The 26,673-nt window shown below is 36.2% G+C and overlaps 1 protein-coding gene across 1 annotated transcript; it reads left to right on the top strand.

The window, feature by feature from the left end:
* Positions 1-2,598: 2,598 nt before the first annotated feature.
* LOC123532557 (Bardet-Biedl syndrome 1 protein homolog) lies at positions 2,599-26,393 on the top strand. The gene is made up of 15 exons (XM_053552295.1): positions 2,599-2,756; positions 7,028-7,197; positions 9,115-9,204; positions 10,166-10,290; positions 12,320-12,366; positions 12,823-13,066; positions 13,833-13,939; positions 14,513-14,636; positions 15,349-15,474; positions 16,049-16,151; positions 16,712-16,870; positions 18,302-18,435; positions 19,390-19,524; positions 20,120-20,206; positions 24,791-26,393. The coding sequence occupies exons 1-15, from the start codon at positions 2,707-2,709 to the stop codon at positions 24,875-24,877; spliced, it is 1,788 nt and encodes a 595-aa protein (XP_053408270.1). The 5' UTR covers positions 2,599-2,706; the 3' UTR covers positions 24,878-26,393.
* The last annotated feature ends 280 nt before the right edge of the window (positions 26,394-26,673 follow it).

The following is a 26,673-nucleotide window of genomic DNA, read 5'->3' as shown; positions in this document are numbered from 1 at the left end:
CAATTATGAATATGGGTTATCTGGGATCAAAAACTAGGACACTAGTTCAAATCAAAGAAAAACTTGTGTATGCAATAGCGGCTGCATTTTACACTGGATCTTCATGAAATTTGATCAGAACGTTTGTCTGGATGAAATCTAGGTCGAATTTGAATATGGGTCATCTAGGGTCAAAAATTAGGTCACCCGGTCAAATTAAAGAAAAACCTTGTGTACGCAATAGGGGCTGAATTTACACTGGATATATATAAAATTTGGTCAGAATAATTGCCTTAATGAAATCTAGGTCAAGTTAGAATATGGGTCATCTGTGATTAAAAACTAGGTCACTAGGTCAAATCAAAGGAAAACCTTGTGTATGCGATAGAGACTGTATTTTTCAATTGATCTTCATGAAATTTGGTCAGAATGATAGCCTTGATGAAATTAAGGTCAATTTTGAATTCGGGTCATCTGGGATTAAAAACTAGGTCGCTAGGACAAATCAAAGAAAAAGGTTTTGTATGCGATAGAGGCTGTATTTTTCAATTGAGGTTCATGAAATTTAGTCAGAATGATTGCCTTGATAAAATCTATGTCAAGTTCGAATGTAGGTTACCTTGGTTTAAAAACCAGGTCACTATGTCAAATTGAAGAAAATACTTGTTTACACTTCAAGAGACCACATTTTTTGTCCAATCTTAATGAAAATTGGTCAGAATATTTGTTTCCATGAAATCACGTTTTCAAACATGTTTACACTGTTATGATGTGTTTAGGTGAGCGGCCTAGGGCCATCTTGGCCCTCTTGTTAAAAAAGGTGATAGGTTAAATCCAGTAAATTATAGGCCAATTTCATTAACATGTGTCCTATGCAAAGTTCTTGAACACATTGTTTCCTCATCTATTGTTAAGCACTTCACCAACCATGGTATTCTTTATGACCTACAACACGGATTTAGGGGAAAAAGGTCATGCGTTTCTCAGTTAGTTATGTTAGTAAATGACCCGGTCACTTAAGTCTACAATAAGAAAGTAGATCTTATACTACTTGATTTTAGTAAGGCTTTCGACAAGGTTAGCCAAGAGAAAGTCCTTCTAAAAATGCACGAATATGGAGTCAGCGGTAACACACTAAGATGGGTCAAAGACTTCTTAGGTAATAGGATCCAATCAGTAGTCCTAAATGGCACTACCTCTGATGCCATCCCAGTATCATCAGGTGTCCAGGAGGGGTCTGTACTTGGTCCCCTGCTCTTCCTAGCTTACATAAATGACCTCCCACAAAACGTCAGTTCCAAAGTCCATCTGTTTGCAGATGACACGGCAATATATCTAACTTTGTCATTTGCATACCAATCTGTCACTCTCCAAAATGACCTATAACTTCTAGAAAAGTGGGAGTTGGAGTGGGATATGGAGTTCAACCCCTCTAAGTGTCAAGTGATCCACGCCACTAGAAGGAAACATCCTATTCCTACCCAGTATTACCTACATGGAGTCCAACTTGAATCGGTCAGCTCAGCTAAATATCTAGGCATGGATATCTCAAATGACCTATCATGGGACAATCACATAAACAGGTCAACCAAGAAAGCTAACCAAACCCTAGGGTTCTTACGAAGAAACATTAAGTTCAAATCCCAACCCATTAAGACCATTGCTTACCAGACTCTAGTCCGACCCCAGCTCGAATATGCCTCCGAGATATGGTCGCCCCACACCCAAACTCAAATTGGCCAAATTGAAAGCGTCCAAAGGAGAGCTGCCCGTTGGATCAAGACCAACTACGTACGGTCGTACTTCCAGTGTAACAGATATGCTACACTCCCTAAACCTTCATCGACTGGATTTAAGGCGTATAGATTCTAGGTTATCACTCTTCTATAAGATTCATCATGATCTGGTTGCTATCCCAATCGTAGATTACCTGACCCCAATGACCCGATGTGTCCGCTATGGCCATTCCCTAAGTTATAGGTTAATTACTGCAACCACTGACTATTACAAGTTTTCTTATTTTCCGAGAACAGTGTACCATTGGAACCAACTTCCCCCCAGTGTCGCCCACCACCATACCCTAGAGCAGTTCAGTGCCGCAGTTTGCAGCCTTGAACATGCCTCGCCCTAGTTATCCTGCAAACTCAAGTTTTAACCTTTTTATATCACCAAAGTTATTTTTAATTTCTTCCACTCTAAATTTCTATTACTATATTCTTTCTGTTTTTGATTTTGACGCGCAAATGTCTACGTTCCCGCAAGGGGTTTGACGTCAACGGAAGATAGATAGACAGATAGAGCACGTACGCTAAAAATTTAGATTTAAGTACCCGACGTGATTCTTCCGCATGCCTAAGAATGAGGTATTTGTGACCACTTGTTTGGAAAATATTTCATGCCAATAATTTGAATTATGTTCCTATAGTAAAACATGACTCATATTTAATGCATTTTTTTGTTCTTTTTCTGTAATGTGTGTGGTGAAATATCAGTCTGTATCTTAGTTTGGTTAAATTTGAAAAAGCTTAGACCATGTAACCATCAAATATTGTCATTTTTAAAAACAAGGTTCCGATAAACCAAACAGAACTGTGGAAACTACGCATGCCGATCCAGCCTCATTGAAAATCAAGCACAAGCGAGCTATTTCCGGTGAAATTGTTTTCATCGACAACCGGATTTATTTATGTAAAATGATTTCATAGCTGTTAGATCACATATATCACAATGTCGACAATAGATCTTGCAAAACAGCCACCACAAGAAAGTTCTAAAAGGTGACATTAACATAAATTATGCATTGAAACACTGAAACTGGCTGCACACTGCTTAAAAGTTCTAGCTAAAAAATTTCAGCTCAGAAATGTTTATATCCCGGCACAACCAGTTTCAACCGCTTAACAAGTTTTTTGTGCAGTTTTGGACAAATGCAAGTCCAAATCTTTGGTTTATTGTCTAACACTTTCTATCAACATAAGTGCTACAAAAGCATACAATTTAAGTTTCAAGTTTCTAACTGATCGAATCCCTGGCAGGATGATTTTGAAAGCCATCAGTAGGAAGTCATGCTGAAAATTTACAACCTAAATTCAACCACAGGTGGTATTTTCCTTCCAGCAAAATGGAACAGCACTAAACTTTTACTGTAGTTTCATTACAACATGGCAAACATAATACACCCAAAATTCAAGTCTGGCAACAAACACTAAAACCAACATGGCAGATCAATATACTGTAGGTACACTTGCCTAAATTGGCACCTAAATTACAGGGGGTAGGGTAAAGTAAATGGCAGCCAAAAGTTAGTGCATTATCTAAAGAAATATATATCATGTGCTCAATTACTCAAGAGAACCAGGGTGTCACATCTGCTACATTGATAGCTGTCACATATGACAATGTATTATATAATTGCTAAGCTTTTGACACTCCAAATATTTCAAATTGCTTAGAAAATGAAAAAAAATGTTGCAAGGACAGGCATCATGATTGCATTTTCAAAATAATTTAATAATGAGATGCTTCACAATTCTGGCAGTAAGCATGTGTTAAGCAATAAACATTTAGTGCAAAAGATATATAAATACTGATATTGGCTTAAGCAAGAATAGGTAGTAGACAAGGAAATATGCAGGTTTTTTAGTAATAAGAAAAACCTCATGAAAACATAGTACTGCTACATAAATGTAATTTATGTAATTTTCTAAGTATCAAAACTGAAGGCGAATAGGTTCCTAACATGTTCTGTCTCTGCTGTAAATAGTGAAACAATCACAACTGATAAATTTGGCTTGTAAAGATTTTTATCATACAAAGTCCTAGGCAGTCGGAAATAGGTTGTGTTTGAAAATAGGTTGTGTGGGGATATGATGTTACGGATCTCTGAGCTGAAATGAATCCCGTACTGAAGCCTAACCAGGAATTGTGCCAGAAGTCTGTCGCGCTATAATTTCATCAAGTGAAATGCAATGGACTCGCCTTTTACTTTTAAGGCAGTGGCTACGATAGTCCTAAATATAAGACCTGACATAACTCATATCACATTATAAGTTCATTTTAATTGATATTTTACAGTTTTTATTTTCCATGTTATGTCGGGTCTTAATGTTGAACTGAAATAACATATAGCACAAAAATCGCTTCAGAACTGAATTTTGATCTGAAGGTTTTTTAAAGACTTTCTGGCAAAAATGACTGAAACTGACACTTTCAGTGTGAAGAATAATCATAAATGTGCCTTATGGCAGCGATAAATGTTATATTTTACCTTATTTGTTATCAGTTATCCGATTAATTAATCCAGTATCCAGTCCGTTGAAAATCTTGAATAGTGGAACGGTAATAACCGAGGATGTTCCGGATCTAAACATGATTTGCATATTAGAATCATTTCTTGAACGAAAGTTACCTTTTCTCTATCCCAAACAGAGAAACTGTAAATGTCAATATTCTTTCTATTTTCAGAAGAGACATTTAAAATTTGTAAGGATCAAAATAGAAAATATACATTTATGATGAAAATAAATCAAAATACAATGAAAATATTTGGCGGGAAATATTTTTTCGTCTACCGCCGATCAAATTTAATTGGTACTTTCAATTTCAAAACAAGATGGTAGCACGTCAAATATAAACATTCGATGTCAAAAAGACGGAGCGTCAGTTCGTGGATAATAATGGATTATATTTGTAAATCATTTTAACCTTGCAGAATTGAAGCAAAGGTATTTTTGTTCCATCTAGGTACAAAGTTTACCGACTTTAAAATGTTTTAGAAATTGAATTTATGCTACACTTCTTTCATACTTAGCGTTTAGACGTCGAAAAAGGCTTTGATAGTAAAACTGTAAAATGTCAGAATATTGAATGTTGAACGTCAAATGACAACTTTTTCACGTCTAATTATTTGGACTATGGCTATGATTACGGGAAGCATATCGTAATTCCTAGCCTCCGATTCTAGGATTACGGAAGTTATGAAGCCGGTCAATAGCTATTCATAGCTAATGTTGATTTGTTATGCCATACCGACAGTAAATAAAATTTGTATTGTATTGTATTCCTAGACAATTTTTAGAATATAGGCTAGGATTACGGAAGTATTTAAGAGGCATCAAATGTATATTAGGACATGTATAAATGATGTTGTAACCTTACTTATTTCTCCAGCGTTTTTTTTTTCATGCCTGTCCTATTATTTCGTGTTATCGATAAGCCATTTTGGGTTAGTATAATCTTAAGTAAATGGCAGCTCGCGGAAATATTATAGAAATATGAGGGTCAAAGTTTGAAACTTTGATTTAAAAAATATTCTATACTTCAAATTTCATGAGTTGAATTTTCTTGGCATTTGTGTTTTCCACGAAGAAACAGGCTAAATCAACATACGTTTTTCTTTCCAAAACCGTACTAAATATTTTTTTCTGTTGAAAATTGGCAGAAAAACGAAGAATTATATTCTTAATAATAGCTCAAAGGATTTTAAAAAATATACTTTAAATTATATGATTTGATTTTGCCTGTCACTGAAGATTTCTGCGCACATAGAATCGGGCAAAATCAACATCCGTGTACGCGTTTTTTTTTTCATTTTTGATATTTTAAGTGAAACAAGTAAGTTCACAACATCATTTATGCATGTCTTAACATATATTTGATGCCTCTTCTCTTAAATACTTCCGTAATCCTAGCCTATCCTTAAAGGGTTGTCTAGGAATACGGAACTTCCGTAATCCTAGAATCGGAGGCTAGGATTACGGTACCGTAATCGTAGCCACTGCCTACTTTAAAATATTTCTAATCCATTTTTCTGTTGATCTGGCATAAAATAAACCATGTAACATAATTTGAACACAAGTTATACACACAAGTTTCAAATTGGTACCCCTGTCTGCAATATTTTGTCCGCCATTGCAGTTGTCACCTGATCAAGGTACCCTTCATTTTGAAAACCAGTACGGATCTGTACCTCTAGACAAGCCTGTTAGGGGTTTTCTAGGGGTACGGACCTCCATTTTTCTAGAGATTAAGGGTTATTTACATTTCAAATTTTGTTGAAAATGAAATAACAAAATTAATATTATAATAAGACTTTATCAGTGTTCACCTTAACATGCTTAAACTTGGATCTAAATGGTTTGCAGATACCAACGTTCACCCGATTGGTTACATTTTCTTTTGTTATGCTGACAAAATGGGAATGATTGCAGTTACTGTGAACTTAGCCTTGAGAATTGAATGATTTCATAATATATTTGAATTTTGCTTCTAGAATGTTAAACTTTAGCCTGCTAAATTTCTAAAATGGACTGGTCCATCATTGAATTTGGGCAGTATCATTTATTATTCCAAGGGGTGTTCATTGAAAATCTACTGAATAGTGAACAGTAGAGATAGACCCAAAAATTTTCAATGATAATAATACATTAAATAAAGTCTAGAAATTGATTTTCAAGTCCTTGAAATAACAAAAAATGATTTCATAAATGTGAAGTTTATGATAGTTTTGTTAATATCAATAACAGAAGTTTTAATTGTGATCCACAAAGAATGACAACTCTTGCCTTGGGCTAGTACTTATAAGCAGAGATATCTATTAGTTTACTTCCCTTGCAATTACACGATTGAGTGGAAAATGAAATCTGTTTTAGACATCATACTTTTTTGCACAACAAAAACATTTAGGATTTATTCATTTGTGTTTGATTTACCCCTCAAAACATGGTTCCTATGATTCTGTCAACTTACATATGGTAAAAAATTAACTTTTAGCAAGCCAATAATAAAATAAAGTACCTGTAAGTAATTATAGCGCAGATAATACAGTTTTGCTTGTATCAAAATGTCACAATAGAAGCAATTTTGTAATACAGAACACCTGGTAGGATTAGTAATGGTGCAGTTATATTAATCTCTATTTCCTATGCCTATGAACAGTGCAGACCATGATCAGACTGCATAGGTGTGCAGACTGATCTTGGTCTCCACTGGTGGCAAAGGCAAAATTACTTGCTGCCATCATGCTAAAGGTTAAACATCTCTGTTACAGTGATCAAAAGCCTTCTAAATGGCTGGATGCATACCACGACCCAGTTGCTTCCCTTTACACATTCACGCAATGTATAACACTGGCAGATATACAGGCAGATGGGGACTGGAAGCTCATCATTGCAGATCTTGGCTCTGGATCCTTCAATATGAAACTCAAAGTTTATAAAGGTAAAATACAAATTTGATAAAGACTAACTATTGAGCTGTGATTGTTTTGGGGCTTGTAACTTAAAACATTCACAATATTATTTTATAAATGTCATTGATACGGTTCACTGAGTAGGATTTTAGGGTTCCCTTTTGAGCAAATTCCCAGGCTACAAAAGATGAAATTTGTAGGTAGATCATATTTTCTAGCTACAGTTTTTTGAGACTATTTTTTAGCTCACCTGTCACAAGGTGACAAGGTGAGCTTTTGTGATCGCGTGACGTCCGTCGTCCGTCCGTGTGTCTGTCTGTAAACTTTTGCTTGTGACCACTCTAGAGGTCACATTTTTCATGAGATCTTTATGAAAGTTGGTCAGGATGTTCATCTTGATGATATCTAGGTCAGGTTTGAAACTGGGTCACATGAGGTTGAAAACTAGGTCAGTAGGTCTAAAAATAGAAAAACTTTGTGACCTCTCTAGAGGCCATACTTTTCAATGGATCTTCCTGAAAATTGGTCAGAATGTTCAACTTGATGATATCTAAGTCAAGTTCGAAACTGGGTCACATGCCTTCCAAAACTAGGTCAGTAGGTCAAATAATAGAAAAACCTTGTGACCTCTCTAGAGGCCATATTTTTCATGGGATCTGTATGAAAGTTGGTTTGAATGTTCATCTTAATAATATCTAGGTCAAGTTCGAAACTGGGTCAACTGCGGTCAAAAACTAGGTCAGTAGGTCTAAAAATAGAAAAACCTTGTGACCTCTCTAGAGGCCGTACTTTTCAGTGGATCTTCATGAAAATTGGTCAGAATATTCAACTTGATGATATCTAGATCAGGTTTGAAACTGGGTCACTTGCCTTCAAAAACTAGGTCAGTAGGTCAAATAATAGAAAAGCCTTGTGACCTCTCTAGAGGCCATATTTTTCATGGGATCTGTATGAAAGTTGGTCTGAATGTTCATCTTGATGATATCTAGGTCACGTTCGAAACTGGGTCAACTGTGGTCAAAAACTAGGTCAGTAGATCTAAAAATAGAAAAACCTTGTGACCTCTCTAGAGGCCATACTTTTCAATGGATCTTCATGAAAATTGGTCAGAATGTTCACCTTGATGATATCTAGGTCAAGTTTGAAACTGGGTCACTTGCCTTTAAAAACTAGGTCAGTAGGTCAAATAATAAAAAAATCCTTGTGACCTCTCTAGAGGCCATATTTTTCATGGGATCTGTATGAAAGTTGGTCTGAATATTCGTCTTGATGATATCTAGGTCAAGTTCGAAACTGGGTCACGTGCGGTCAAAAACTAGGTCAGTAAGTCTAAAAATAGAAAAACCTTTTGACCACTCTAGAGGCCATATTTTTCAATGGATCTTCATGAAAATTTGTCTGAATGTTCACCTTGATGATATCTAGATAAATTTTGAAACTGGGTCACGTGTGATCAAAACTAGGTCAGTAGGTATAAAAATAGAAAAAACCTTGTGACCTCTCTAGAGGCCATATTCTTCATGAGATCTTCATGAAAATGGTGAGAATGTTCACCTTGATAATATCTAGGTCAAGTTCAAAACTGGGTCATGTGCCTTCAAAAACTAGGTCATTAGGTCAGATAATAGAAAAACCTTGTGACCTCTCTAGAAGCCATATTTTTCAATGGATCTTCATGAAAATTGGGTCATGTGGAGACAGGTGAGCGATTCAGGACCATCATGGTCCTCTTGTTAAAATTATGTTAGCACTGTTTATAGCAGCAGAAAGTAAAGTGACAGTTAATAGATGGTATTCATGGAAACAAATTGCTTTTTTATAACCAACAACCTACTCAAACAAAATGAAGCAGAAATGATAAAATAAAATGGATTTATTTAATATTTGTGCTAAAGATTTGGAATACAAACATTAAAGTACTTAATTTGCATTTTGTCACTTTTCAGGGACAGACTTGATCAGTGAAAATACCATTATAGATCTACCCACTGGTGTTGTTACTTTCTATATGGATACTCACGAACCTAGAACTCCAGGTAAAATCCTTTGTTTGTTTACTTCTTTCTGCTGTATTCAGAGGTTTTATTGAAGTTGTGAAGTCAAGGGGAGTCTGGGTGTCCTCCCATTTAAGCCTTTATTTTCCTACAGGAGAAGTAGCGGAGGCATTAGATCACTAAAGCAGTGGGAAATCTGCCCTCTAGGCCTTAATGAAACACCTGTTTATTTTAAATTGTAACATATATGATTCCTTTCGTACTAGACCTCTGTCCAACTGTCATTTGTATAGCTGTTTTGGAAAACAACTCTTTTAGCTGTTGTGAACTTGTGACACCAACCGCTATCTTTTAAGCTGTTGGCAAATCTTTTCACACACAATAAAAGCTTTAATCCAGGACCTGGCTACTACATATCTTAAGATTGTTGGAAAAATACTGGAAAATCTCAGTACTGAGAGATCATTAAATTTTGGGGGCAGGAAATTTCGTAGTTTTGGCAAAAATGGCTTTGTGGATTTCTAAATTTGAACATCAAATGACTGGGAATTTTACATGTTCGTTTGGATTTACTTTTGTTGATAGACTCAACCACGAAATCCACGAAAATGTGTTCCCCAGGAAAATTAATCTTCTCACAGTGTTTTGAACAACATGTATGTTATGTTCAGAAAAAACAAGATCTTAATTTCCTGAAGAAAAGATCTCGTTATTATAAACTACATAAACATAACTGCATATATTCGGAAAACAATAAGGCTATTTAACTGTAAGAATAATTGTTTCTTGGAGAGATGTGGCACAGTAGTTATAACATTGACTTCTTATATTAGAGATTTAATACATATATATGCTTATATAGGGCCTTAAGTTCGATTTCCTGCTGTTGTTTTTTTTAAGTGGAATTCAGACTTTAATAAGCATGTGGCTCAGACTGTATAACTGAAATAAATGATTAAAAACGTGAGCAGTTCATATTAAATGTTTCAATATTTCATTTCAGCCATTGCCGTTGCATCAGGACCATTCATTTACATCTACAAGAATCTCCGTCCATATTTCAAGTTTACATTGCCACCATTAGAAGTTAATTCTGTGGAGGAAGATCTTTGGAATCAAGTTCGAGATGTATGCTTGTGTTCCTCCTAATACTGGCTCGATAGTATAGACTGTTGCATATAGATGGCCATTTTACTATTTTTGTTAAATTTAGGCTTAGTTTGATAAAATCTTACTTTATTAAATATTAAGTTTTAGTTGATTTTGAGTCAGCATGTAACTGGCCGACGTCCTGACTAACAATAATAAAATAACATAAAGTGTTGTTTAAATATTTATATTTACATTCGCCCTATTTTTTTCCATTGAAAATTATGACATTTATTTCGTATGAACAGTAAAAGGAAAGGTGCGAAATTTACCTCATTGCTGCTTATTGATAACGGGCCGCTGTTTTGACAACGTCCGCATATAGTCGGGGAGAACGTTCCTTAGAAGACGTCGCAGTTGTTCCGTCTGGTGAACAGAATGGCCGGGAAGCTGATTTTAATGTCAAATGCAACAAAATGTGTGCAATTTATAATATAATCTTGTTTACAAATGGAAAGGATATATAATGTAAATATAAGAAATGAAACTTTTTTTTCGGTGTTCATAGCGAGATTCATGTTTAATTTGCCGATCCTATTCTGTCGTTCATTTCGCATGAACACCGAAAAAATATTTCATTTCTTAAAAGAAAGTCCCCTTATAGTTATACATTTTTAGCTCGACTATTCAAAGAATAGTCTAGCTATTCTACTCACCCTAGCGTCAGCGTCACACCTTGGTTAAGTTTTTGCAGGCAAGTACATACAGCCATCAATTAAAGGCATATAGCTTTGAAACTTATTTTTTCTTTTTCTAGGTCAATTACCAACCTCTCTGGGTCAAGTTCAATAACTCTGACATGTATTTTGAGCAAATTATGGCCCCTTTTGGACTTAGAAAATTTTGCTTAAAGTTTTACATGCAAGTTACTATCTCCAAAACTAATGCAGATATTGATTTGAAACTTCACATGTGTCTTTTGGGTTATAAAACTAGTTGATAGCAGCAAGTCCCATAACTCTGACTTTCATTTTGGCCAAATTATGCCCCCTTTTGGACTTAGAAAATTCTGGTTAAAGTTTTGCGTGCAAGTACATACAGCTATTTCTAAAAGGCATATAGATTTGAAACCTAATTTTTCTTTTTCTAGATCAATTACCAACCTACCTGGGTCAAGACCCATAACTCTGACATGTATTTTGAGCAAATTATGCCCCCTTTTAGACTTAGAAAATTTTGGTTAAAGTTTTACATGCAAGTTACTATCTCCAAAACTAATGCAGATATTGATTTGAAACTTAACATGTGTCTTCAGGGTTATGAATCTAGTTGATAGCAGCAAGTCCCATAACTCTGACCTTCATTTTGGCCAAATTATGCCCCCTTTTGGACTTAAAAAATTCTGGTTAAAGTTTTGCGTGCAAGTACATACAGCTATTTCTAAAAGGCATATAGATTTAAAACTTATTTTTTCTTTTTCTATATCAATTACCAACCTCACTGGGTCAAGTCCCATAACTCTGACATGTTTTTTGAGCAAATTATGCCCCCTTTTAGACTTAGAAAATTTTGGTTGAAGTTTTACATGCAAGTTTCTATCTCCAAAACTAATGCAGATATTGAATTGAAACTTCACATGTGCCTTCGGGGTTATGAAACTAGTTGATAGCAGTAAGTCCCATAACTGATGTGCATTTTGGTCAAATTATTCCCCCTTTTGAACTTAAAACTCTTTTGATATTTAACCTTTTTGGGTAATATTTTCCTGCTTCTGGGACAATATTTCGAATAGTCGAGCTTGGCTGTCTTACGGACAGCTCTTGTTATGAATGCATTTAATATGTCTTTAGAAAATTTGAGATGGTGGGTGTAAATGTTGCTTATTAAGTTTCTGGATATTGTTTTCTAGTTTATATCAATCGATCTTTTGACAAAATATCATCAGTTTATATTGATATTGAGGATATAAACAAACTGAACTCTTCAGTGTCACAGTTAATAGTCTAGTATAGCTTATAAATCTCATACTATAATTATATACATAACATGTTTGCTTTAAATGTTTCAGGGACGTATAAATGTGTATGTTTTGAGGGAGATGTTAGAAGGAATGAGGTAAGTGTTTTCTTGTACTACGTGTACTAGATATCAAGTGCCCATCTTCCACTAAAATATTTTATCTTCAGATATTTACTTCAGTCTGTCTGCTTAGCTGAATAGGGAGAGCGCAGATCTACGTTTCGCGGGGTCGTGAGTTCGATCTCCAGGTGAGGCTATGTTCTCTGTGACGATATGATAGTAGACATTGTATCTGAAATTGTTCTCCACCTCTGATTTATGTGGGGAAGTTGGCAGTTACTTGCAGAGAACACCTTTGTACTGGTACAGAATCTAGGAGCACTGGCTGCCTGAAGTTACATAACTGAAATAATGTTGAAAAATGGTGTTAAACCTGAAACGAACAAACAAAAAACAATCAGATGTTGAAAAATCCTGTTGCTTATCTTTCTCATAAAATAATTATGTTCATCTGGATGACTTCCCATTTAAATGAAGTATTTTTGTTCACAGGGTAGATGGTACGGCATTGACTGTGAGATCACTAAGGTATCTTCAGCTGACTGATGCTGGGGACATGACTCAGTTTTGTGAGGTTTACAAAAACTCGCCATTGAAAAGACAAACTGTGGTCACTTGTCTCGGTACTCTGAAGAAATCTATGGCAGATGAGGATGCTATAAGTTGTCTTGTTTTGGGTACAGAGGACAGGTCAATCTACGTCCTAGACCCAGAGGCTTTTACTGTACTTGCAACAGTAAGTGTACACCTTGATTGATTTTATAGCCATTAAAGTGTAAGTTTGAAGACAAGAGATTTGTAAGAACTATTTGAGCCGTGCCATGAGAAAACCAACATAGTGAGTTTGCGACCAGCATGGATCCAGACCAGCCTGCGCATCCGCACAGTCTGGTCAGGATCCATGCTGTTCGCTTTTAAAGCCTACTGCAATTAGAGAAACTGTTAGCGAACAGCATGGATCCTGACCAGACTGCGCGAATGCGCAGGCTGGTCTGGATCCATGCTGGTCGCAAAGTCACTATGTTGTTTTTCCCATGACGCTACTCATTTCATGACTGTGCTGTTATATTGTGCGTCGGATTGCATGAACTGATTATGTAAAATTGAATAACCACTAACCTGAGAGGGAATACAGCTTTCACATAATCAGTGAGAGCAGTACAACTCAAAGAGTACAGTTGTGTCATTTTCCTTTTACGATATGTACATTCACTAAGATAGATTGATGTTGATTTGAATAGAACAAATCAGTTTTTAATTGTATTGAGTGATCAAAAGGCAAAGGAAAAGTATAAATTCAGAAAAGGTGGTGTTTTTACTGTTACAGTATTGAATGCAGCTCCACACATAAGTTTAACGGGTGCCATTGCAATATAATGAAATAAATACTTTCCTCCCTGTGGAAACTAGTTTTTGACAATGTTATGTGTTCTATAGCTGGCTGTTTTGTTTTCCAAACTGTTTTGAACTGGTAATTTCAGTCCATCTACTTTTCTTTTCAGATGCATTTACCGAGTGTTCCTGTGTTTCTTAGTGTAACTGGAATGTATGATGTTGAGTATAGAATAGTTGTAGCTTGTAGAAATGGGTGCATCTACACTCTTAGAAGGTATTCTTGACAGCTTAATATTGAAAGTGTGCACCATTTGGACTTTTCATTTAGTAAATTATTGCTCAGTTGTGTACATGTCGGAAACAAAGTGCACGTTCAACAGGAAGATGTTCTAAAAGATTAAATTTGCAGTTTGATTTTGACAACATTTTAGTTACAAGTTATTTCTTTGATTTTTTTATAATAAGGCAATACAATGATATCATTCAAAATTCTAAAGAACTCAAAAGGAGTTTGAAATTTTAAAATTGTTATAAAATTCAAGGCAGGTTTTAAGTTGTTAAAATCTACTCCATTGGACTATGTCCATGGTAGATTACCATCATTTGTGGCTATGACATTGGGGAAAATTGCAAGTTTGACTTCATTTGTTGCTGGATCTGTTTGAAACTTTTAAAATATCTTAAAATGGCATGCATTAACACAAACATTGGGGGAAAAATTAAAATGTTAACTTTATTTGGCAAAAGAAACAAAGGATTTTCCTATGCTAATAACATCTTGGTTTATGGTTTTGTAACTCCTGTTCATTGCTCTGTAGTTCTCAAGGTTCTATAACTTTTGTTACAGAGGAGTAGATGATCCATCAAAAGGTTGTATAGAGCTGAGCTCACAGATTGTTGGCATGGAACGTCTCAACAAAACTATCTATGTTGCTTGTATGGACCAGACTCTCAAATGTTTCACCTCTAAGGTATTTTACTAGTCTGTTGTTTAACTTAAAAATCTTCCACTTTAGACCTAAACTGTAGTCTGGCATTTCGTTTATGCTTGGTGAGAAGTAATTTTCAATGAAAAAACTATAGTGAATACATACAGAAGTTAAGTGAAACAAGTGGCTGCCCAGCATGACATAATGCTTTTAAAGAAAGCGTGTCTGCGTTATGAAGTATTCATAAAGAAATCTGGATAAAAATTATATGTAAATTAAAAAGATCCACATTGCTTAACATAAATATAGATACTCTTTTTGCCAGTATATTCTGTAGAAGTTATATATATAAAAGCGCTTAGGTACTATGAAATCATCATTTTTGTGGGTTTTGGCAAAATTGCTGTAACGAGGGGTTATAAATTTGTTTATTTCAGCTTTTAAAGATGAAATTAGTAGAAAATGTGTTTGTTCATTGGAATTTAATTTCATGGATTGAGTCAGCGATGAAATTAAATGAAAAAATGTCCCCCCCAAAAATACAATGATTTTACCGGAAATAGGTTTAGGGAAAACTCGGTTACTCCTGTCTAACTGTGTTCTTCGAATTATTGTGGAAGGTTTGTTGTTCTCAGTAAATAAATCATGACTTCTCTGCAGCTTACACAGTAGGAGAATTATAATTTTATACTCAGCATTGGTTTGGTTGAAATCCTTTATTTTGCATCATGCATTTTTCTTTTGTTATTTCCAGGGTAAGAAAATGTGGACAGTGAAGCTGCCAAAAAGCATAACAACTATAGAAGTAGTTGATTACAGACCAAAGGCTTTCAAGGCTGTGCTAGTGGCTTTATCTAACTGTGAAGTTCATGTATATAAGGTAAGTTGGTTGAAGATTGATTAATGAAGTTATAGGCTGATAACGTTATTAAAGTTTTGAAAGGCTAAAGCTAATTTGAATATATACTTGATTTATGATAGAGAGCATATTCAACATGGACATGCTGTGTCAGCATTTATTCAACTGGAGGAGGAATTTAAATTGTTTCCTCAATTCGTGGTGGCCATAGTTTTGCGATTTATGTAGCAGACTTGATATAAATTTCCCCTCACCTCATGGGTTCAAACACCCAACGTTGGATGTAGAATTCTTTTCATGCGTGCAAGCTGTCCAGCTAGCATGAGGTTAGTGCGTCTGTACTGGTGGCTTCCGTCTGCCTAAAAATAATGTCTAGATTAACACCTGTGGTTGCCTTCCACCATTACAGCAGGAAAGTCATCATATGAACAGAGTTGCCAGTGTGACTTGAAAGTCTACTACCATCAAAAAAATCACACAAGTTTAATACTTCCAGTACATGCCTGTAGATGCCATTGTAACTCCGAATTTTTTTATATGTCTCAAGATAACTAGATGGTATATTGTCTATATGATGATTTCTTGTACTATACAGGAGAAGTACCTAGTGGATATTATAAAGACAGATGATGTGGTGACAGCTATGAGATTTGGAAGGTTCGGTAGAGAAGATGGGGCTTTGGTGATGTGTACAAGCAGTAAGTCTCATTTATTTGGTAGAGTACAAAGTATAGGATTGCATACTACATTTGAGCCACGCCATGAGGAAACCAACATAGTGCATTTGTGACCAGCATGGATTCAGACCAGCCTGCGCATCCGCGCCGTCTCGTCAGGATCCATGCTGTTCGCTAACAGTTTCTCTAATTCCAAAAGGCTTTGAAAGCGAACAGCATGGATCCTGACCGGACTGCGCAGGCTGGTCTGGATCCATGCTGGTCGCAAACGCACTATGTTGGTTTTCTCATGGCGCGGCTCTTTTTACTTAAAGAAAGAAATCTTGGAGTGATTTGTCCAGATGCTTACTTTTACTTCTGTGCTTGCTTTTAATATATACAGAAAATGAAAATTTTTTGTCAGTGATACTATCATCCAAAATATAGTAAATCAGCATTGTATTGTACCTCGGCAATTATGCAAAATTTACTCAATTTAGTTTGTAGAATTCAAATTTTAGACTTTATCTCAACTAGGAAATCAACATATATGTAATTAAACTTGAATGCCTTGAAAAGACGAAAGTTTTTTTCATTTGTAGATGGTGGATTATTGATAAAGATTTTGAAACGTACAGCTGTGTTTGAAGAACGGGATCTTTCAGGAGGACCCCCTGCAGCTCAGAATGTCAAATTAAATGTTCCCAAGAAAACCAAACTGTTTGTAGACCAAACACTGAGGGAAAGGGAGAATGCAGTCAGTAAGTACAATTGGCTTCTTGTTGTTAGTGGCTGGACTTATTATTGACCTGTTCTTTATGAGACATATGAAATGTAGAAAAGTAAAATTTGCAAAAAAACTAGTAAATTTCATGCCATATTGGACAAGGTGATGTAATTTCATGAGGATAACCTGTACGTTTGTATGATCTGCACTTATACATTATCCTGCATTAATCAGAGAAATAAAAACAACAACAGTTGTTATATAAATTATAGTGTCATATATAACTTGCAGGTTATGTGAGAATAACCAATGATAACAGTACTGTGCTTAAGGTTGTCTAGCAGTATTAGTTGAAAGCAGATCACCTTTATACCTTTTTTCCCTGCAATTAGATCTATAAACCAGTATTTGCAAAGTACGGCAAATACTGGATTCTGAAGACCCTACAAGTAATGCATATTACCAGTGAGCAAGTCAACACCATGCCAGATTAAAGGTGGTTAATCATAGTCAAGACACGGAATTGTTCTAAGCTTAGGCAACTGATCATTTTCTTACACCTATTTGTGTTCACTGAGAGTTTAATATATAGTTGATTTTAATTGGAGGTATTTTTAACTGTTTGAAGTTACAACTATTGCACTCACCAATTTGTCAGTGTTGTCATATTGATTTGGTTTTAGTATGTAAGCTGGTATCGCAGTACTTACTTGTGGGAATGGATTGAAATTTCACAAACTTGTCAGGTGTGATAAGCTGACATGCATTGTGCAATTTTTATAGCTCTGTTTTGCATGTTTACCAAATTATATCCCTTTTTTACTTTGAAATTTATATTCATTCAGTAAACAAGGCAATTCAAGTGACAAGGCTATTGTCAAGCATTGCTGTTCTCATACAACTGTTGTTGAATTTTTATTTTCCTTTTCTGGTTTACCCAACAAAGAGTTATTTTAGCATAAGTATGAATTAATTAACTTACTTTGCCTAAGGAATAACATGAATATACTGGTATAACTTTTGTGTTAAATTCTTCAGAAGAAATAGTCTGCATTTTAAATACATTCATGTAGCCTTTTTTTTTCCTAAAATAAATCTTTAACAGAATATATGAAGACTGTAACATGACATAAAATGTTGCTTGAATAGATTGAACACCTTTAACCTGGGAATAAAAGTTTTGTTGTATAATCAGCACTGTCAGATACTCTTTTGGTGTTTTTGTGCATGATATAGTCTTAGATAGTCTATATAGTGTCCATTGGAAATGGTAAATGTGAATGAATGTGGGTTTTCAAATGGTATTTTGTCAGAAGTTTTACCAACTGTTAAACTTTGGAAATTTTTGTTTGTTATATTTTGCTCAGATTTGCTTTTCTTGACAACTAGCACTGAAACTTGGTTCACTTGATTTTAAATTTCTCTGTTTCTAGAAAATTGTAACATGTATGTCATACTTTTGCAGCCATGCACAGAACATTCCAGAGAGACCTGTACTTGTTGAGACTGAATACAGCCAGGGAGTATGCCAAAGCCTTAAACAACGCAATGAATCCAATATCTACAGATCCTATGGAGCCTCTGAAACTTTCAGCTCAGGTAAGCTAATCCTTAAACAATGCAATGAATCCAATATCTACTGATCCCATGTAGCCTTTAAAACTCTCAGCTTAGGTTAGGGTTTTTATCTAGTTAATGTAAATGCTAATATATTTTTCATTTCAAAATGATTGTTGATATTCATACAGAGTCAGTCTGTACCTTCAAGAAATAGTGAATAGCAAACAAAGAATATCAAGCAATTGTGTAACGATGGTGCAGACATTTTTCATACCTCAGCTAGAGTTTACCAGTAGCACACAGGGACCTGGTGTCATGCTAGTAGTAGTTAAGTTATTTGTATTCAACCCAGCCAAGGTATTTTCATATAGAAGATAAAGAAAATGGTCATGGACCACATGAATTCCAAGGTGAGCCTGGGTGCTTGAGCCATCAGTGCTCAAGTGAGTGGTCTATCACTGTTATCTGTAACCCATTTGCTTAGCTCAATAGGGAGAGCAAAGATCTATGGAGTTGGTGGGGGGGGGGGTCATGAGTTTGATACCTAGGTGCGGTGTATGTTCTCCATGATGATTATGTCAGAAGTCATATTGTTTTCCACTCTGATTCAGATTCATGTGGTAGTTACTAATACCACAGTCACACATACGGCGCTGAAAGCTACGTCTAGCTACGGACAGAAACGTAGTTATCCGTATCGATCCGTACCTGAGCCGTACTACGTTTCTATCAGTGGCTAGACGTAGCTATCCGCGCCATATGTGTGACTGAGGTATAATGGAGAACATGTATGTACTTGTACAGAATCCTGGAACACTAGTTAGATGAACTGCCCAACATTAAATATTTGTTGCCTAAAACAAACAACAGTCACTGTGTATGTAACTTAACTTTGAATCACTGAATAAAGAAAATGCAAGTTTTCCTTAATAATTGGTTGTGACATATCTTTCCTGCAGCATGCTGATTGGCCTTTGTGTTTTGACCTTTCAGGTACAAGGAATTGGACCAACTTTTAAACTGACAGTAAATCTTCAGAATACATCTTTGAGTCAAGCCTCCACAAATCTCCATATTACATTTGACTATGATGATAAACTATACAGTTTTCGAAAGACATATATTCCTGTAAGTATTTGTCATATATATGAGCCGTGCCATGAGAAAACCAACATAGTGGGTATGCGACCAGCAAGGATCCAGACCAGCCTGCGCATCCGCGCAGTCTGGTCAGGATCCATGCTGTTCGCTTTCAAAGGAATTAGAGAAACTGTTAGCAAACAGCATGGATCCTGACCAGACTGCGCGGATGCGCAGGCTGGTCTGGATCCTTGCTGGTCGCATACCCACTATGTTGGTTTTCCCATGGCACGGCTCATATGTTGAAGCTTTATTATTTTAATGATACACAAATTACAGACCCAGTTTACAAAGTTCTGTGAGTGTTGCTTGGTTTGCATCAGTCATGCTTATAGCCATTCTAGAATTAAATTCTGCTTTTAGAGGTGTTCTTGTTTAAACTTACAGCCTGTCACAATACTACTGGGTGTGGTACACCTTCTGTCTTAAATGTTTAATGTTAAGGTCTGGGCAATAGCAATAGTATTTGTGTGTGAAGTACAAAGAGTCTTTTTTTTGAAGGGTCACTTTCAGCACAAAGAAAAATTCATGTTGGCAAACATCCTATGTGATTATTCACATATTTGAATTTTGTATATTTCAGGTTCCAATGCTAGTACCTGGTCTAAATTATGCCTATGAGACTTACATTGAATGCTTGAATGATAAGGGTGTGTCAGACACTATTAAGGTAAGTCACATTGAACGTTAAAATGTTAGGCATGTTTCAGACCCTGTAATGGGACGTCACAATGTATGTTTGAATGATAACGATTAATCAGATCCTGTGAAGTTAGGTTATATTGATTGTTTGAATGATAGTGTGGTTTCAGACCCTGAAATGGTAGATCAGTCCTTTTGACCCTGAAATGGTAGATCAGTCCTTTTGAATCAGTTTGTTTCGGTCTTTACATAAATGTTGTTATACTTGACAAAAGGAATGTTAGCAGCTGAAAAATGTTTGGTGTGGAGTTCAGTGTGGATCTGTTATTTCACCATGCTACTGTTATATCCACATATTCCTACTGTTATATCCCAATATTCTTTAACAGTTTGGACTTCCTTAATTTTGTCTCCCACCACACAGTGGTGTGGGAGACTGTTGATTTAATCCAGTCTGTCACAAAGCTTGTCCGCACTCTAAGTCGAACATTTCTCATCCAATCTTCACCAAACATAACCAAAATGTGTTTGACCATAAGACCACGGCCAAGTTCGATAACTAGCCAAATCGGCCCAGGCACTTCGGAATTATGGTCCTTGAATTACCGAAAAACGCTCTGGTCTTAACACACAAAAGGACCCCTATGCTACTAATCATTAGTAGTATAGGGGTCCTTTTGTGTGTCCTTTATGTTCACTCTAAGTCCAGTCTTCACCAAACTTGAACAAAATGTGTTTGTCTATAAGTCCTTGGTCAAGCTCGATAACTAGCCAAATGTCCTAGGCACTTCGGAATTATGGCCCTTGAATTACAGAAAATCGGCCTTTTTACTCTTGTCCGCACTCTAAGTCGAACAGTTCTCATCCGATCTTCACCAAACTTGAACCAAATGTTTTTGACCATAACTCTTCGGCCAAGTTCATTAACTTGCCAAATCGCCCAAGGCACTTCAGAATTATGACCCTTGAATTACCCAAAATCAGCCTTTTTACTCTTCAAAGGTATATTTGTAGTGAGTAAACAGTATATCCTTAGGACGCCGGGCACATTTTTAGCTCACCTGTCACATAGTGACAAGGTGAGCTTTTGTGATCACCCTTCATCCGTCGTCCGTCATCTGTGCATGCATGCGTCGGTCCGTCCGTGCGTCCGTCAACAATTTCTTGTCTGTACGATAGTGCTTTCATTATTGATTTTATTTTAACCAAACTTGCACACAACTTGTATCACCATAAGATGTCGGTTCCTTTCTTGAACTGGCCAGATCCCATTATGGGTTCCAGAGTTATGGCCCCTGAAAGGGCCAGAATTAGCTATTTTGACCTTGTCTGCACAATAGCAGCTTCATTTATGATTTTATTTTAACCAAACTTGCACACAACTTGTATCACCATAAGATCTTGGTTCCTTTCTTGAACTGGTGAGATTCCATTATGGGTACCAGAGTTATGGCTCCTGAAAGGGCCAGAATTAGCTATTTTGACCTTGTCTGCACAATAGCAGCTTCATTTATGATTTGAATTTAATCAAACTTGCACAAAACTTGTGTCACCATAAGATCTCGGTTCCTTTCTTGAACCGGCCAGATCCCTTAATGGGGCCCAGAGTTATGACCCCTGAATGGGCCAAAATTAGCTATTTTGACCTTGTCTGTACAATAGCAGCTACATTTATGATTTGATTTTAACCAAACTTGTACACAACTTGTATCACCACAAGATCTTGCTTCCTTTCTTAAACTGGCCAGATTCCTTCTTGGGTTCAAGAGTTATGGCCCCTTAAAGGTCCAAAATCGGCTATTTTGGCTTTTGCAGCCATATAGAGACTTCATTTATGGTTTTATTTGATACAAACTTCCAAAATATCTTGAACAACAATAAATCTTGGATTCCATGACAAATTAGATCCAGTCATAGGTTCCAGAGTTATTTTATATCTGATTACCTCCCCTGATTGTAATCAAAATGGATTTATATCAGTAAGTACTAGTACTTATTTGAAATTTCATTATTGTTATTAGCTGGACTGAGACAATCAGGGTAGATAACTATGGACTGATTTTATGTCAAATTACCTCCCTTTATTTCAAATTAAAATGGGTATATCTCCGTAACTAATGATGATACTGATCTGAAATTTCATTTATGCCAACATATTTATTTGGCAGATCCTTCTTTTGTTCACTTACAATATTGTTTTTTTTTTAATTACTTTCCTTTTACATTACTATAAATAGCTTATTTTAGTAACTTTTTTATTATTGGCCAGAGGGAAAAACCGAGACCACTTTTCTGTGGTACAACATGGATGGTACCTCCAATTTTTAGGTGTTTTTTGACATATCTATACCTTGTAAGAATTTTTTTCTTCTTTTTGGTTAAATTTCTTCCCTTTGTTGTTCCTGTCCTTTGGATTTAGATATTTTTTCTGAGGACCTTCTTGTCCTCAAGTGCAATGATAACAGGTGAGCGATATAGGGCCATCATGGCCCTCTTGTTATGCAATCTGGCCAGGCATATGTATGTTTTTGACAGCACAGAAAATGACGTCACTCGACCTTCAGCTATTTCCGGAAGTAAAGAAAATGAAAGTAGACATGCAAAACTTGAAAAAGAAAGTCGCCTTTGGATTTGTCGATAGTCAGGGGTCACGCGCAGGGGTCACCCCGTCAAAATGTATGCGCGTGGACTTCTTTTTTTTTTTTTCTTTTTTTTTTTTGCTCATGGGGAGTCAATTTTCAGCATTTTCTAACAATTTGAAAATACCTGGGCTTTAGCACGACATGTCAGCTTTTCATCTACGAAAAAATATTTGAACTCGAAGTAAACACAAATCTTACAGGGGTCCGTAATGGAGCAAGGGTACATAGAGATTTTTGGAACTTTGTCAAATCGCTCAAAAGATCCTTTTTGATGTTGTCTGAAAGTGTCAGTATAAGCCTCGGGTGTAAGATATTTCCGTATTTGAGAGGTGCAGACCTAGACATTTCAGAAATATTTTCAAAATGAATTTCGTTTAGTAAATGTTGATTCTACGGAAGCGTGAAAGGCACATCAGACGCTAATACGTTTTATCACGTTACAGGTGTGGAAAGGTTATAAAGACTGACTTACTATTTAGATGATTAGGCAGTTGTGGGAGACATGCGCTTTTCTCAAAAGCAGCCCTAGTTTCTCTCAATTTCATTACAATACCATTCATATTATTCACTATTCTAAAGATCTCCAAGCCTTTTTAAGATTTGATTTTATTGTAAGACAGTAAGTTTCAGCCAATCTGGGCTGAAATATTTTTAGTTGCAATTTTAACTAAGCTTTTACCTAGATCCAAAATGATTATTTAAAAAAGTTTCCTGGTGGAGGAATTTTTGTACTGAAATTACATTTTTGTCCATAGGATAAAAATGATTCTTAAAAATCTAAAAACAGTTCCTTCTGACCTGTAGAATGATTTATAAGATGTATCTGGATCTTTTTTATGCCCCCACTTTGGGGGGGGCATATAGATTTGCTCTTGTCCGTCCGTCCTTCCGTCTGTCCATCCGTCCGTCCTTCCGAAAATGTTGTGTCGCGCGTAGCTCTGAAAGTATTTGACGTAGAGTCACAAAACTTTACAGGAATGTTGGTCAGCATTTGTAGTTGTGCACCTGGGGTTTCGCGTCCGGATTCATTCAGTCATGTAGAAGTTATGGCCCCTGACTTTGTAAAAATTGGTCATTTTAATGTTGTGTGGTGCCTAGCTCTGAAAGTATATGACCTAGAGTCACAAAACTTTACAGGCATGTTGGTCAGCATGTGTAGTTGTGCACCTGGGGTTTCGCGTCCGGATTAATCCAGACATGTAGGAGTTATGGCCCCTGACTTAGTAAAAAATTGGTCATTTTAATGTTGTGTCGCGCATAGCTCCAGAAGTATTTGACCTAGAATCACCAAAGTTTACAGGAATGTTGGTCAGCATGTGTAGTTGTGCACCTGGGGTTTCGCGTCCGGATTCATTCAGTCGTGTAGCAGTTATGGCCGCTGACTTTGTAAAAATTGGTCATTTTAATGTTGTGTCGTGCCTAGCTCCAAAAGTATATGACCTAGAGTCACAAAACTTTACAGGCATGTTGGTCAGCATGTGTAGTTGTGCACCTGTGGTTTCACGTCCGGATTCATCCAGTCATGTAGGAGTTATGGCCCCTGACTTAGTAAAAAATTGGTCATTTTAATGGTGTGTCGCGCATAGCCCCAAAAGTATTTGACCTAGAATCACCAAAGTTTACAGGAATGTTGGTCAGCATGTGTAGTTGTGCACCTGGGGTTTCACATCCGGATTCATTCAGTATTGTAGGAGTTCTGGCCCCTGACTAATGTCCTGTAGTGGGGGCATCTGTGTCCCATGGACACATTTCTAGTTTAAAATAAAGAAACAAATTTGTAAAAAATTATTACTGATTTTGTGGATCAAACAGTGACCAAGCGAATATAAATATGACTTTGAAGTCCTATTTATAGAATAAACGCTATGATATAGGTCTAAACCTTTATTTGTTAATTGTTTCCCTAGTCATTTTGATGTCAGAATAAATTTGTGAATGTAGTTATTTATCTGTATATTAATGTATTTCAGGTGTATGTGTTAAAGGATAACAAAAGTGTTCCAATCATCACAGGAGTAATCAGCATGCCTGTCAGTGAGACACTGGTTGTTGTTTAACATTCACTGATGGATTTTAGTGTTTGTAATGAACATCAAAGTGATATTTAGAAGTATCTGTGATTGTTTTGCCATCTTAGTTTTGGGAATTGATAAGCTAAATGAATTTCTTGCTAAGTGTGGTACCAATTTTGTTGAAAAAGAAAAACTGTAGTCTAACATGCATGTGTAAGTTTCACATCAAATTATTTTCTGAAGTAAATGAAATTCTAATTTTATATTTATATGCAGCAGTGAGAACATGCTCTTTTGCAGTGTGTTAAGCTTCTTCAGTTTTGATTTTCATGGGTATTTCAAGTACAGCTTCTTAGTATATTTTTATGCCCCCCTTCGAAGAAGGTGGGGTATATTGTTTTGCAGATGTCTGTCGGTCGGTCGGTCAGTAGGTAGGCCGGTCTGTCTGTCCGTAGACTAATCCGTTTCCGGATGATAACTCAAGAATGCTTTGGCCTAGGATCATGAAAGTTAATAGGGAGGTTGATCATGACCAGCAGATGACCCCTATTGATTTTGAGGTTAGTAGGTCAGATGTCAAGGTCACAGTGACCCAGAACAGTTAAAATGGTTTCCGGATGATAACATGAGAACGCTTGGGCCTAGGATCATAAAAGTTGATAGGTAGGTTGGGTCATGACCAGCCGATGACCCCTATTGATTTTGAGGTCAGTAGAATAAAGGTCAAGGTCACAGTGACCTGGAACAGTTAAACCGTTTCCAGGCGATAACTTGAGAACACTTGAGCCTAGCATCATGAAAATTGATAAGGAGGTTGGTCATGAACAGCAGATGACCACTATTGATTTTGAGGCCAGTAGGTCAAAGTTCAAGTTCACAGTAAAATGGAACAGTTGAACCTTTTCCGGACGATATTTGAGAACACTTGGGCCTAGGATCACGAAACTTTATAGGGTTATTGATCATGACCAGCAGATGACCCCTGTTGATTTTGAGGTCAAAAGTCAGGGTCACAGTGACCAGGAACAGTTAAACCATTTCCAGATGATAACTTGAGAATGATTGGGCCTAAGATGACGAAACTTAATAGGGAGGTTGATCATGACCAGCAGATGACCCCTATTGATTTTGAGGTCAGTAGGTCAAAGGTCAAGGTCATGTTGACCCAGAACAGTAGAACAGTGCACAGCGACCATCTCATTTTTGTTCCTTGTGCAAGTACCGAATGCATCAAGTGGGGCATTTCCTGTTCTACGAGCTCTTGTTAATACTGATTTTACATTTCATATTTTTTTTTTACAAAATCTTATTCTTTGAATAGGACTTGATAGTTTTGAATGTTTTGGAAAATTGAACTCGAATTCATTTCATTAGCATCAAACGTTCATTCATTTATCAAAAGACCTTATATAACAAAAGTATCATGTTTTGTATAATTGAAAAGTAGTCACTCATACATTTTAGCTGTTGTTAAAGATGTTGTGATGTTTTTAGATTCTCCGTCCATCTGTATCTATTTAATAATTATGATCTTTTTGAATAATAAATATTTATTGATGTGTTTGTGTCTTGTTTATTCTTATCTGAACTTCTTCATACACAGTAGTTGTAATATGGCTAAGTCCAAAAAAAGGGCATATCTAAAACAATAATAATCGGACGTAAGTCCAGACACTTTGCGCATGTCCAATTCACGTTGTTTCATTTGAATGATAACTGTAAGGGAAGTTGAGTACACAAGAAATTCGTAATGACAGACCAACGTGAACACTATGTGTCTCCCAGGTCTTCGACAATGGGGGCATAAAAAGAGGGATACGTTTGTCAGTATGATAATAAGT

Source organism: Mercenaria mercenaria, chromosome 1, assembly GCF_021730395.1.
Source record: "Mercenaria mercenaria strain notata chromosome 1, MADL_Memer_1, whole genome shotgun sequence".
NCBI classification, from domain to species: domain Eukaryota; kingdom Metazoa; phylum Mollusca; class Bivalvia; order Venerida; family Veneridae; genus Mercenaria; species Mercenaria mercenaria.
Note: the sequence above shows the minus strand (reverse complement) of the source record. Positions and strands in the feature narration are given on the sequence as shown.

Excerpts from the sequence above, each read along its gene's own strand:
- LOC123532557 (XM_053552295.1), top strand. The coding sequence starts at position 2,707 with ATGTCGACAATAGATCTTGCAAAACAGCCACCACAAGAAAGTTCTAAA. Across the intron at positions 9,205-10,165 it reads TCACGAACCTAGAACTCCAG|CCATTGCCGTTGCATCAGGA; the intron begins GTAAAATCCTTT and ends ATTTCATTTCAG. Across the intron at positions 12,367-12,822 it reads GAGATGTTAGAAGGAATGAG|GGTAGATGGTACGGCATTGA; the intron begins GTAAGTGTTTTC and ends TTTTGTTCACAG.